The sequence below is a fragment of the Maylandia zebra genome, linkage group LG17 (genome assembly GCF_041146795.1).
Source record: "Maylandia zebra isolate NMK-2024a linkage group LG17, Mzebra_GT3a, whole genome shotgun sequence".
NCBI lineage: Eukaryota > Metazoa > Chordata > Actinopteri > Cichliformes > Cichlidae > Maylandia > Maylandia zebra.
The window spans coordinates 19863906-19878239 of NC_135183.1; the positions used below are offsets into that span (position 1 = coordinate 19863906).

Sequence of the window (14334 nt, forward strand, 5' to 3'; positions counted from 1 at the left end):
AGAGCCAAGGTAAAATTATTTCTCTGTGCTTTGCTCCATTTTTTAATCACTGAGAGTTTTATATACTCAGCTGATGTTACACCCATTTTTATGCAGGCTTTTTAAATGTACTTTTTTGCAATTACCTTCTGCAAATTTTAACCTAAACTCTTTACCACAGTGATTTATGTGTTGAAATGTTTTGAGTTGTGTTCTGTCAAATTTTTAGTATTCCTTTCTAACCATACTCGAATTTCTTTTAGAACTTTGGTGATGGCTAGCGGTTCTCCAATCGTGCATATCATGTGTATCTAAAAAAACTAACAAAGGCTTGTTTAACAAGACCAATAAAAATTTCTCTGGTCCGAAAGCACCTTATCTTTGTCTTTTCACTAGCTTCAAGCTGAGGCGCAACAAACATAAATATATATGCAGCTGCAGGTTTTCCTGCTCAGTAAAAACCAGTATTGTAGACATGATCAAAACAGCAAAAGGTGACCTCTAGCGACCACATAAGGTATTAACCCAAGAATGGCTCCTACAAGTATCATGTTTCAATGTCCAGCTCTGGTTTAAAACTTTAAAACAGTGTTCATCCAGAGACCAACATCTCTGCTCAAATGCTAACTTTTCTCATATTATTCATCTGTATAGCGGCAATGGTTAGTAATAATGTAAATTTTGTGAATGGCGTCATAAAATATTAGAACTGTCAGTTGTAATTTATGGAGAATTTAGGAAATTAAAGTGATAGAGAGCAGGTTACATAAAATATAGCAGCCGTTCAACAGTGGAGCCAAAGTACAAGCCAAACCTTGTACAGTTTTAGTTCAGTAAAGTGCATAATCGAACTTGACTAAGTGCTAGTTATTATTTTTCCAATAGAATGGTAAATAAGAATGCAACAATGTTAAAACCCCTCAAAGCTGTCTGTCAACCTCTGCCAACTATTTAAACCAAACTAGTGAGCCTTAGTGTCTGAATTTTATCTCTGGGTTGCCAGACGAACTAGCTAAGGAGGTCTTTCCTTTTGTACTGTTTAATTTGGATATCTCTTCAGGTTTCCATGTCATGTTGAGCATTTATTTTAAGGAGGTACATCTCATCATAACCTTATGAATCCAACCTTATGAATCCAACCATTTTTGAGCTCGAACTCTCTTTCTATCGTCATTTCCACTTATACCCTTTCTTCAAAACCTGCAGTTAACCAGAACCATTTTTATTCTCATCTCTTAAACCAACCTTCTGATACCGGTTTCTTGTGGGATCTGTACCTTCTTGTTCGAAAGCTTCTTTCTTTAATTCTATGTGGGGCAGTGCCTAAAACTACCTTTCCATCAACCTTCCAATGTCAAGCATAACTACTTGGAAAAGTTACACCTTCAGTAAATTCAGACTTACCGTCTTCTGCATTCTGAACAATCTAATTTTTAGTGTACTGAGGACCAGTTATTTCAGCTGGTTAAATATCAAATAGAAGACTTTCATAAGGATTTCTTATACACAAGCATAAGGATTTAGTAATCAGTATATGTTCAGTAATATCATCAGATGTAGACACTGATCAGAGCATCCCTAGTCTCCTTGGCAACTGTTATGCCCATCAGCAGGTTTCGGTATCTGGACTAGTGTCCCATCAGTCTTTGTGCTGCTGTGGATCTCGGCCAAATGCCACAAATCTGGTTCTAGTAGGCCCAGGATCCAGGATGGACTTCCCCAAGCACTGGCCATGGCAATGGCACAGTATCCATAGTTCCTTGGCCAGTGAGACCACAAACATGAACCATGCTTTGACCAGTAAGACAACTAGATTAGCCTCTGGTTTCACTAGAAACAATAGCCATTGTCCTGATCCCACTAAGACCAGTACCTGTGTGTCTTGGTATGCTAAGACTATTGGCTCAGGTGCTTGTTTAGTAGGACTTTGGTGGAACCTGGAACCATAATTCCAGAACCCATGTGTCTTCAACCTAGAATTCTAGGCTTCTAGAACCAGTAACCATCAATCTTAAAAGAGTAAGACCATTGGCTGCGGCACTGACTTCATAGGGATATATTTCTCGGCTTGTAGACCGTTAAGACTATTGGCTGTAGTTGTGGCTTCAGTAGAACCAGTAGCACTGGCTCTGGGCTAGAAGGACCAATAACTATTAATCTTAGACCAGGTAGGCCAGTAGCCCCAGTTGTGGCTATAATAGGATCATTAGAATTCTGGTTCCAGTGACACTAGTAATACCAGTATACAGAACTGGTTCAGGTTAAAAGGTGTGGAGTTGCTCCAGTCCATCACTGTGCTTTCAGGCTGCTTTAGCAGTTCAAGGGTCAAACTATAGTAGTCAAAGGTCATCCAGAGGGTGTGTGTAGCACCATGGGCGGTCTACTCCGAACCAGTTTAAACCAGTTTTAAATCAGTTTGATTCAACTTTGTTGTCCCCTTTTTCCTCACGATCTCTCCAGTCTGGTGTGGTTGAATCCAGTGTGACATAATTTTTGTCTGCTATAAGGAATTGTTTGTAACCTGCCCCATCCCAATCCCTGTCCCAAAGCCATCTCCTGGTTGGCTCCACTTAATTGGACCACTGTCCTCTCCCTGGCCAACAGAGAGCTCTGAGGATCCCAGGTCACTGCCAACTGGCTGAGAGGGGTGGCTGCTGTTGGTTGTGCCATCGGTGTGATTGGCCATCAGGGTAGAGGAGGAAGAGGATGAAGGGTTTCGGCTGATTACAAGCTCCAAGCGGTTTGGAGACTCTGCAATCAGGGGAACTACAAGGCAGCAGTCAAAGTCCCTGGTCCGCACATGGTTAATCTGTAAGAAAAAAGAAATCTTAATTTAAACCAAGAAATGAAGAGTTGAAGGCTGTGGAGAGATTAGTGAAACTGGTATATTTTTGTACCTGTAGTATTCGGTCATAGGCTTTGAGACCACCCCGTTCCGCTGGGCCTCCGGGTCGGATGTTATTAACATAGACGCCGCGGTCCAGCAATCCATCAGAAACGCTGAAACCAAAATCCTCCAGGTCTGTCGCCTTCTCCAGAGTGAGCTATGAGTACAAAAACACACCTGTCAGTTAATAAGGATCACAGGGTTTGTGAAACTCCCTAAAGAGAGCAAACACAGGCCAAACATTACCTTGTGAAGTTCCACAGGGTTCTGGTTTAGGATGTCATTTACTTCCTGTCTCATCTTCCTCATGGCGAAGGCTCGGCGCTGAGGGTCAGAGGGCAAGGTGTTGGATCGAGGAGTCACCTGAGAACAATCACAAGAAAGTTGTCTTCAAAATCAATATTTCACAAAATAACACATATCACAGAGAGAGGTTAAAGGTCAGCGGCATGTACTTGTGGTCTGGAGTTGCTGCGCTCCTGGAAACTCGCCTGTCGTCCCAGTGTGCTCCGCAGAGGGGTGGGATCATGGTTTAGACTGAGGGTGGAGCCTGACATGATGGTAGCCTATGAGAGTCAATCAGAGAACAGCAAGCGCAAACATCCAATCAGAACCGGATAAATAGCAAACATGGTAATTAAAGATTGCTGCCTTTGAACCCAGGTGGCAGGAAAGGACCTCTTTCTAATCATACATCACTATTATTTACTGTGCCTCTACTGATGTTTCTGAATTTCCATTCCTAGGATCTGCTGCTGTTTTTGAGCAGGCTCAACTGTTGTCACCATTGACTGTTTTAACTCATATTTACTGACAGGATCTCTTGTTTTGTACAGTTTAATGGCCTGTAATATGAAGCAGGTTCAACATAACAAAGAAAATCTGGCTTTGCTTACTCTGATATCAGCAAGCAGCCACACGAAGGTGGTTATTGGTACCATTCAGGTCTATACAGTAAACTGTTTGGGGGAGTTTTTTGGCATACACTCTTTATATTCCCAGTGTGTCATTATGTTTTCCAGTGCTTTTAGATTTCATTTTAATATTTATTAACTGGAATTTTCTAACCTAGCAGTAAGTTTGACAACACCTATCAGGAGCTGATGATCTCTCTATAATAAACACACACCAGCCACATTTTTTTTCTTTTTTTTAGGTAAACCTTGCTATTACCTGGTTGCAGAACTATCTTAATTCTTCGAAGTCCAAGTTGGAACTTCTTAATGTCATCTTGATGACATGTAGAAATGCACCATGTCATTTCTACATGATTGGGTGATTAGCTAATTGCTTTAACAAGCAGCTGAACATGTATACCTAATAAAGTGTCTGGTAAGTGTATATTACTCTATTTAAGGCTTATAGGAAAATAAAATTGCTTTAAAACGGCAGTTTTCCATTTTTCTTACTGGTCAGGGAAATAAAAACTACATACTAGTCATCAAGGTGTGAGGGATCTTCTAAGAATCAATACTGATTGATCAGTAGACTAAGGCTTTGTACATGCAGGTCTCTTATCTCAAGCATAGCCGACATAATCTAATAAGACATGAACTCTGAAAGCTCAGCATTCAACCTGAAGTTAGCTGTCTAATCATAAATCCTGCTTCGTAGTACAGACCTCTACAGATAGATTCTACTTTTGAGCTCACCCAGAGGATTTCAACTCTCTGACTGTCAATGTTTGATGATTGTGCTTATTTTCCACATCACACCCTTTTTTTTTTAATGGCTAAACTTCCCAACCGATGCCCACTTCAGCCAATCAGAATCAAGAACTCATCAAACGCATGCATGACTGACAGATCTGCTTCATGACTGGCAAAAAAAAAAAAAAAAAAAAAACTACCCATGAGGCCTTGCGCAAGCTCTCCAAGCATGCCTTGCTCAAACTGCCATGCCTGGTGCAACAACATGACTCTGCCATGTGACTGTGTTTGGAAGCTGGGTGATGTCACTAAGATGTCACAATGACGTCACCATGGTCTGCTGTTAGAATGCAGTTAGAGTCACATTCAAAACCAGCAAACATGTCAGATGTTTGACAACGCTGGAGGTCCAGTTAGAGGAGACAGAAGAAGAGGAGGACAGGAGGAGTTAGTACAGGGGAGGGAGGATGGGGAATACCAGAGTGAGGAGGTGTGTCTCCTTTCCAGACTCCTGGAAGAGAAGGAGTCTCTTTTTTACTTCTGTGTGCCAGAGAAGGTATAAACATGTAGTTCTTTCAGCATGAATTGGACAAATATGACTAAACTTTGACTGTCAGTCCTCAGGGCTGAACAATAAGCCTCTCATCAGTGTTCACATCACTACATGATTATTTGTGTTAACAGTTTTTGTCCAGTTCAATAATTAAAGTGATCAATATTTCAGCTATATTTGGTTTGTCTTCATTCTTGTGGATGTGTGATGTGGTTTTTAAGTGTTTCTGTGGATAAGAAGAGCATTATAGTTGAGCTCATTACAGACTTCCAGCCTGTGTTGCTGTTCAGATCAAAATATCAATGTCATCCTGTAACAGTGCAGTGTATTGGGCACAGGAATGCTACAACTGTTTATTACAGAAGGTCTATACTGTAACTTCTCCAAAGCCAAGTGGGGAGACTTGATCTGGCTTGCTGTCCAAATGTTAAGTACTTGTGACAGTGTGGTGTATGGGTCACAAAAAGTTTATCTGTTTTTAAAAAATGCTTAATGAAGACTGTAAAAAGTTCACTTATGTTGAGCGTCTTTTTCAAATTGTGTTGAAATTGTGGACTTCAACCTACAAACCAGTTTTTAAATTGTGTTAATCAGCAAAGTAAAACCGCAGTTATGATAAATATTTTATGCCATACTTCCTCAAAACTGTCCTCATATTTAGTGCAGGAAGAAGCTATAAAAATGGGATTTTCTAAGGACAGTGACAGTTCTATCAGAGAGATTTATGACACTTAGTGTGTTTGGACTGTGTTCTTAGTAGTGGTGCAACGGATCAAAAATCTCACGGTTTGGATCAGATCAATTTTCGGATCAGCAAAAAAAAAAAAAATGTTAACATTTACTTATTAACTTATTTAAGTATTTTTTGCCTATTAAAAACATTCAACTCAAGACTCATTCCACGGAATTATATAAAAACAAATTAAGGTGCAATATAGGGCAGTACAGGGCTTTGTATCTACCACTCCGCTGTGATATAATGAGCGGTCACGGTCATGTAGCTTTCCGTTGCCCTGGAGGTCGACCCATTTGTAGTTGGGCAACAGAAGATGCCTGGGACAGTTCAGCCATAACTTTAAACTTTTCCTGCTCATACATGCCTGGGTACGATCTTGTCACTGAAGTGGACGCGCAACGGGATATCATAGCGTGGCTCAAGCACGTTCATCACAGTTTAAACCCCTTGTTTTGCACAACGGAATACGGCCTCCCGTCTGCAGCTAAACACCCCAGTAGCTTTTGTAATAGCTTTAGCCCGGTTGGACTGGGCAGCAAAGGGCTGCTTAAATGCCGCAAACTCCTCTGCTCCTCCACTTGGACCGCTTTCGCTGACCATAACTATTGCTTAACAGACTGACCACGCGCACCATACACATACTTTTTTGAATCTTCGGATCACGTGCGTGCCGAACCGTGGAGTGGGATTGGTTCAGATAACGGATCAGCCGTGATCCGTTGCACCACTAGTTCTTAGTGTGTAGGGTAGTTTTTTTTTTGTTTTGTGTGTCATAACATTGAGACGACTACTGAATGTCACAGATGCCAGTCAACAATCCACCAATGGCAGACTGCAGCGTAAACGCTGTCTCCTGGTGATCCACAGGAGGAGTTTCTACACCTTCAAGGTGTCAGGCCTGTGATGTGCCCCCTTGTCTTATGGTAGACAGGAATTTAATGTAAATAACTACCACATTTGTACAATTTGAAATTTACAATTTATATTTGCATTTCAATGTTTGTGGTTTTCACACTAATAAAGTCTAACTGTTGCAACTCTGATTTTTTTTGTGTGTGTGATTTTAGGTCAATTGTGTTAATACAGTATGTCAAAATGGAAAATAACTGTAAAGACATACATGTGAGATTTTATTGAAAGTAAAATCAAAAACCAAATAAACTCAACTCCAGAAGGTTAAAAAATTAGCCTTGATCCATCATCTTTTCAACATTTTTTCTATATCTTCTTTGAGAAAAGCCAGCCTATCAAACTTCACAGTGTAGGTGCTGGTATCCATACACCAGAGGGCGATGCAGAAAGGCATTAGCATCTGAGAATTCTTCATTTGCTGAATAAAAATTTCAGAAGCCTTACTCCTGCTAATACTCAACTCTTACTGTAAATACTTCTTCTACTGCTAACACTTCTCACTATAGTAGATTTCGTGGCGTTCCTCACCTCCAGCTCTCTGAGGATGCCGCTCTGTCCACAGGTCTCCAAGTCCTCCAGAGCCTGAGACCAGAAGTTCTCCTCCTGGTCTGGTTCTGTCCCATCATGTCCCACATTAAACCTGAGAGGGAAAGGTAACAGGTCAACCAGTCAGCATGATGGGTACACACACACACACACACACACACACACACACACACACACAGGAAGCTAGTGGTCATGCTGGAGAGTGTTTTTTTAACAGGAGGGGGCATGGGCAGTGATGACATACACATCCACCAGGTATTGATATCGGTGTGCCGGGGGTTAAAGGTCACCAAGTGAGGGTATCTGCTGGAGGTTACTGGGTGTCACAGAAGACTGTGTGTGAAGGGTTAAAGGTCAAAGGTCACTGTGGTACCTGCTGTCAGAGATTAGACCGCTGGGCAGATTACAGCCTCTGCAGAAAGACACACTACTGTTATTGCTGTTAGCTCAGTGCTACATACTCCATTGTTCTGGATGAGGAATGCTAACAGCTACAAAAGATATGCTGCAAAATGTATCCGTGCACATCCATCTTCAGGCCTCTCTTCTGATGTGCTTCTGGGTTTAAGGGTATACACATACTAGGCAAGCTGAGTTTGTTTAGACTGATCTTATCACACAGTTTGAGCATCAGTGTCATAGTTTCAGTGAACTGCGCCAGTTTGTGATGTAGAGGAGGAGGATCGAGTATCTGTACCCTCAGTATTTCATCTGTATCTGATAATTCATGGGAGAAAACTTGAAAAATTGCATTCTGAGTAAGTGGCTGCTCAAAACTAGTATGAAAAGCATATTAATCCTTCTCCCTCCTCTGTAACAGTTTTGAATAATTGTGTTGATCAAAGTACTTTAAGCCCTGAAAACAGCTTGATTAAACCTGGAACAGTTGAATACTGTCTGTTATATAACAAAGGTTATTACAGTTTTCTTTACTCAAGCTTTTATGTTTTTCACTGTGCCGTTCACTCAGTCTCTCACCCTCCGAGAGGTGGCCGGTCCCAATCATCGTCATTCAGACCCAGATCCGACAGTGGATTGGCTCTCTGGCGAGTGGAAGATGATGATTGGCTGTTGCTTGTCTTGGCGCTGCGCCACTCGTGGAAACTGTACAGTGACGACTGAAAAGTAGGAGCTACACACACCAGCAAAGGAGAAGTGTTTCATTACTGAGGCATTAATGAGGTCAGCAGAGGTCAGAGGTCGGTCCCTACCTGGGGTGGTGAAGCTGCTGTCCATGTTGGATCCATCCCAGGACTCCACAGCGCTGTCCACGGACGGCAGTGTGCTGAATGCTCTCTGGCTTGTCGGAGGTGCAACCATGACAACAGGCTCCTCCTCCCCATCCTGGTTCTCCAGGTTAGGCCCCACTCCTGGCCCCAGACCCGAACCAATCACGCAAGACTTTGGGCTTGACACTGCAGACAGACGGAGTACGTTTGTCAAACCACCAATGTGCGTTCGTGAATATAAATGTGTAAATCTGTAACTCCACTGGAAGTGACACTGTGTCCCGTCCCTTTAATGAGCTGTACGTTCAACTCTTCCCCTACCGCAAGGGGTCGCCACAGTGTTATGGGTAGCTCTGCATCTTTGATTCGGGAGCTTTATTCCCTTCCAGACAGAAAAGAAGGGACTGAAAAGGGGACTTTTCGCTTGTTGGGTGCTAGTTTGCACCACCAAACTATGGAGCCACTTAATGACCTGTACAAATAACGACCATCATTCAAACCTCTCCATGAGGTGTTAACAGCAGCGATGGCATAAAAGTGCAGGTTATAAAACTTCCCTAATGAAATCTTTAAATTACGGTAAATTATATTCAACATGTGCTCTGTGGAGGACTGTTTATAAAAATGGTTCTAATTCTTGAACAGTTAATGTTTAACTTTGTCAAACAGCCTGAATTAAAGCTTAAAGTCTGACTGTTCGATTTAACATCCAAACCACCGCCACAACTTCAAGCTGGATAAAACACAAAGCAATAAAAAGGAAAGTTGATGCCGAGGAGGGAGACTGGGTTGTCAGTTTCTTTTTTTCAAAGATCATAACTGGTGCTGATATTTTGATGTTTGAATCATTTGAGTCACAGAGGGGGAACAGAGGCTTCAGAAAGTCGCTGAAGTGGAACGATGCATTCAGCCACTGCACAATGTGTCTCTCTGAGGCCATCTTAAAGCCATGGAGCTGTAAAAGGAGGTTTCCTTTTCATGTGCAGCCGGTTTCACAGCAGAAGGCTTGGCAGTTTGGTACAGGTAACTGCACGATCAAAAAGCTTTTACTTTTCTTTCTGTTTAAAATGAAAACTCCCACACAGCTGCTGTAAGATCAGGACTAGAAAACAGTCTGTGGGCTGCTTGTGTGCAAGAACAAAACTTATAAGTTATTATTTTGCTCTTATATCAGGACATATTTGTTACAATTAAATGTCCAAAGCTGGTGAAACAGTTGGTCGTGAATTATTCTGCTTTATTAATAGTTTATAAAGGCTACTGAGTGATTGTTACTGGTTAAGTAAGCTGTATGAGACACACTACACAAGCCTGGCTCTTGATGTGAATCTCATTTCCTTGTGTTTTGCATTTGCTGTTGATGCTTGTGATTATGAACGGTGTTTATGGTGTGAAAAAAGCGTCTACGTACGTTCTCCCTGCTTCTTGATCTTCAACGTGACCGTCTCGCCCGCCTGCTGCAGCAGACTGATGGCTTCACTCAGAGGTTTCCCCTTCAGGCTGCTGCTGTTGATCGCAAGAATACGGTCGCCTACATGGATCGCACCAGTCCTGTAAACAACACCAAAACACACAGAAATATACACTCAGGGTTCAGCAACTCAAAAATCATACTTGACAAGACTTTAAAGAAGACTGGAACTGAGTTAACAGTCTCAGGGAAACACAAATATACTTATACACAAAATAGAAATGAGAATCATTTCTGTAGGAAAGAGGTGAAAACCCAATTGATGATGAGGAAAATAATTATTTTTAAACAGCAGAGGGCGACACTCTCCACTTCATCTGGCATCCTAAGCTTATCATGTCTGTCACGGTTTCACTCCATATTTCATTCCTCCAGTCACTGATGTTATTTTTAGAAAGATGAAAAATCTTTTCTTATTTAAAATTTCCTTAATTTTTTTATAGTGAGACCATTTAGATGGCCTGCGCTGATACTGTATTTCTTATTTTATACATCATTAAACATAATCCCTCAGATTTAGGCAGCCAGCTTTAGCATTTCCTCTGTTTACGACCTTTGACATAAAGATGGCGTTTACACAAACAACCCTGGTTCTAAGCTTCTTAGTGTCTGAGTTTCTGTAAATAAAATGCCGTATTAAGCACAGAATGGAATTAATACTAATCCAGAATCATACATAACACCTGCAGGGAACTACTAAAGACAATAGAGCCTGCACTAATGATAATAATAATAATAATAATAAACATCTATTTATGGTACTTTATAGTGAATAAATGCGATCCTCCAAATAGCTGAAAAGAACAGAAAACTAGATGTGCTGATTAAGTGATTAAATAATCCACAACCTTGACATGTTTTCTACAGGTGTGACCTGTAATTAATTTTTTATGTAATGTAATTAGAGTTCATGTGCGTGCACCTCTCTGCCAGCCCCCCCTTGCTCAGAGAGGAGATGATGATGGGGTCGAAGGGCTCCTCGGTGCCTGAGATGGTGATTCCCAGCGGACCACCATAGCGTTGAAGCTCCACTGTGTAAATGATGCTGCCAGACACCTCCTGTTCATCTGGAACATTCAATAAAGATTGATTCCACATAAGGTCAGTGGTGAACAGATGATCAGGAGAAGATGGCATGGGAAGGGATGATGTGGTGACACAGACTAAAACACGCTAAAACTAAGCCAGAAGTGCAACGTTTGTCCTGAAAGTAGCATTAGACACCTCCTTTAAACCTTGAGTAGGTTTTCAGGGACTTAAGGGCCCTGTGTACCCTTAAGAGCGGCTGAGGACATTTAGAAAACCTTGACTGGGATCTATATCGCCATTAAAATGTTCTAAAGGTTATCAAGGTCCAGGGTCTGCCATAAGTTTAGTGAAATCCTCAATCAAGGTCAAAGTATTCAGCAATGTTTGAGTTAGTTTTGAAAAGAAGAGCCACCCTGGTAAGACACTTGAGAGTCCTTGAGGAGTTGATGGCAGATTTCAAGCAAACAGTTTGCTTTCCAGTCGTCCTTTAGGACGGTTGACGATCCGGCTCTACATCTAGTAGTAGTAGTTCTAGTAGTACCTTAGTAAATTTCTGTTCGTCCTTATGGACGATCGAGTCGATTTAGAAAATATGAATGGGGTCCTGAAGGATTCAGGGATGTTCTAGTTGGTGTTGAAGATACTTAAGATTGTGCTGGTCCCTTAGAGTCACTGATAAGGTTTGAAAGAATTTGGCCATCCTGAAGATCACCAACAAGATCCTAAATGTTTTTGAGAACATTCATTTTTTGGAAGAAGATTTCAAGAATAATGGATTAGTTTCTAGTCCTCGAAGACTCCTGACAGTCAGGTTGTGATCAAGTTACGATTAGATTTCATGTTTAAAGAGGTTTTAAGTTTAACTTAAAATGATACAAGACAAATGATTTCAAATCAGCTATTGATCTAGAGAGTTTAGGACCCCATCAGGACTCTCTAAAGTACAATAAAACTGTCATAAAGATGCTAAAGATCTCAGGATTGTCAGAAGATTAGTGAAGATTTTATGAGCACCAGTTTGGCTCCTACATGCTTTTAAGTACCACTGTCTTTTCACTTATTCAAAAGGATTTAGGTGTGACTGTTGGTGTTGCTAAAGCTCTTTAAATATGATCTTTTGAGGAGAATTTGGAAAGGTCCCACAGCTTATTAAAGTTGGCAAGTAGGTCACCACGGAACGACTCTAGAGGTTCTTTTTAAGGAGGATTAATGATACTGTGGGCATCCCTGAAAGCTGGTTTATCACTCGGCCTCTTGCTTTTGGGAATAGACTTAAAAGCGATACCAGAGTTGTCTTCATCTTTGCGGATCTTCAGTTTGACGAGCTCCTCACACTGCTGGAGGATCTGAACAGCTTCCTCCATGGAGCAGTTCTCCACACGGATGTTATCAATGGCCAGCAGCTTGTCTCCCAGCTCCAACGTCCCCGTCCTGAAAACACATTCAGGTAAATTAGAGGAACAAGTTTAATAAAGAAGTCAGCTGAGATCGTTATTATGTCATATTATCATAATCATGACTGCAGTGCATCTGCTTTATGGACAGGATGGAATTTTGCATTAATATCAGTTCTTCAACATATGAAATATAACCTTACAAATTTTACATGAAGATATGTTAACTTGTACATGAAATAGGAGTGAAGATATTGCTTTGGGTTTAAACCACGAGGTACAACTTAAACCAATTTTTTAGGCTTTATTTGTTTACATTTTGGGAAAATTAATCCCAATCATTTTACCTAATATCAGTTCTTTTTTAGTTTGTAAAGGACATCGAAGCTGGAAGATATCCTCTGAAATTGGTCCAAAATCTTGTAAAACTGCCGGCACTTTCTTTTCCGTATGAAGGTCTATAACTAGTCCTCTGCTTCCTGTTTCTAAAAGTCCTGCAGAGTAAACAGATGCTACCTGCCAGCAGAAGCCCTTTAGCTCATATTCTGCTTCACAGTCCAAAACACATGACCTACAAACCACGACATGCACAGGCCTGGACCGTTAGCCTAATTAACCAAACACGTACAGGCGGCAGTCTGAGGTTTAACACAGCTGACACTGTTTTATTTTAGCCTCACATACTGTGTGTAGAGTTCAGCCTCGGTTAGGTTTAAGGCTGGATTAGAGTTAGTTTAGCCATAGTTTGTGTCACCTGTGTGCGACGCTGCCTTTTTTGATGTCCGAGATGATCAAAGGATCACCTGGTTTCCTGTTGGACGGAGCTGCAGACACACAAAGAGACGAGTTGAAGATGAAACAGAAAACTGTAAATAATTAAACCTGTTTACACCACTACAACCAGAAGTAACGATTAAATGTTAAAGGGGAAAAGTAAAATCAAAGCAGGAAATGTAATATTGAAGTGACACCCAAGAGGAGGTCGGGCTGGATCTGGTCTGATGAAATCTGTCTTTCAGAATGAAAATTTAATTTCCCCGATGTGTAAACATGATGAAACACCAAATTAAATCATTTAATAAAAAATAAAACTACTGTCACTGACAATAAAAAGACTTTTATAATATTCTAGTTGCTTGTTTTGGCATTGGCACTCTTTCTTAATCAATAATTAACACAGAGCTGTGTTACTAATAAAGTCCATCTAAACCATCCACAGTAGCGACCTCACATTAGTGTACGTGTTTGCGTAGTCGTTTCTCTTTACTTACAGCTGATGGTGATTCCCAGTTCCACTCCTGGTTTCTTTGGGAGCTTTACGTGGAACGTCCCTGAACTGGGGATGACTGACTCTGTGCAGAAAGATGGAGACATTTCAGCAGGAGAAATGTTTAATTTACTGTGAAATACATCAGAAGAGGAATAAAGGCTTTCTGCTCAACATCTTCTCAGTCAGAATCAGGTGATTAAGCTTCTGTTCGAGGCTTTAATCATACGCTCTGTATACAGTCCTGCCTGGCTTGATGAGAACCAGGGTCTCAATCTTACTCACACTTGGTTTAACGGTTATAAATACAGGAAGAAATAGAAATATTTTTTACTCAGAGACCTCAGCAGACATGTGGAAAACAATTTCAATAACAGTCAATGATTAATCACAAAGTGAGCTCATAGGTACGACGTATATGTTAGCTGTCCATGTATTAAACCTGATTCTACATAACTTAGAGGACACATCATGCTCTCAAATGTTTATAGAAGATCAAAGTTCAAAACTTAGAGGTGATCATACATAAAAATCTTTCCTGCAAGTCAAAAATCTTTAATGCACCATTTGTGATGACATCTGTCTGTTTTGTAGCTATTATGTTAAGAATGTTCAGGAAGTCTTTTGTGCTGTCCATTTGTACATTTTATTAATTTATTAAGTGAAGTATTGAGATTATTAA

At 40.8% G+C, this 14334-nt stretch overlaps 1 protein-coding gene across 8 annotated transcripts in view; it reads right to left on the minus strand.

The window, feature by feature from the left end:
- Nucleotides 1-201: 201 nt before the first annotated feature.
- Nucleotides 202-14334, minus strand: part of grip1 (glutamate receptor interacting protein 1) — a 66580-nt gene continuing 52447 nt past the window's right edge. For 5 of the 8 annotated variants that reach the window (XM_076876180.1, XM_076876178.1, XM_076876179.1 and 2 more), the window contains 13 exons: nucleotides 13657-13737; nucleotides 13140-13209; nucleotides 12277-12422; nucleotides 10885-11029; nucleotides 9903-10042; nucleotides 8474-8677; nucleotides 8241-8394; nucleotides 7636-7674; nucleotides 7245-7356; nucleotides 3322-3432; nucleotides 3113-3229; nucleotides 2877-3023; nucleotides 202-2788 (listed from right to left, as the gene is read on the minus strand). In XM_076876180.1, coding sequence (XP_076732295.1) covers nucleotides 2480-2788; nucleotides 2877-3023; nucleotides 3113-3229; nucleotides 3322-3432; nucleotides 7245-7356; nucleotides 7636-7674; nucleotides 8241-8394; nucleotides 8474-8677; nucleotides 9903-10042; nucleotides 10885-11029; nucleotides 12277-12422; nucleotides 13140-13209; nucleotides 13657-13737 — 1775 coding nt within the window. In that variant the 3' untranslated portion in view covers nucleotides 202-2479. The remainder of the gene's footprint in view (nucleotides 2789-2876; nucleotides 3024-3112; nucleotides 3230-3321; nucleotides 3433-7244; nucleotides 7357-7635; nucleotides 7675-8240; nucleotides 8395-8473; nucleotides 8678-9902; nucleotides 10043-10884; nucleotides 11030-12276; nucleotides 12423-13139; nucleotides 13210-13656; nucleotides 13738-14334) is intronic. The other 3 variants (XM_014409298.4, XM_076876182.1, XM_014409300.4) reach the window with 1 other exon arrangement.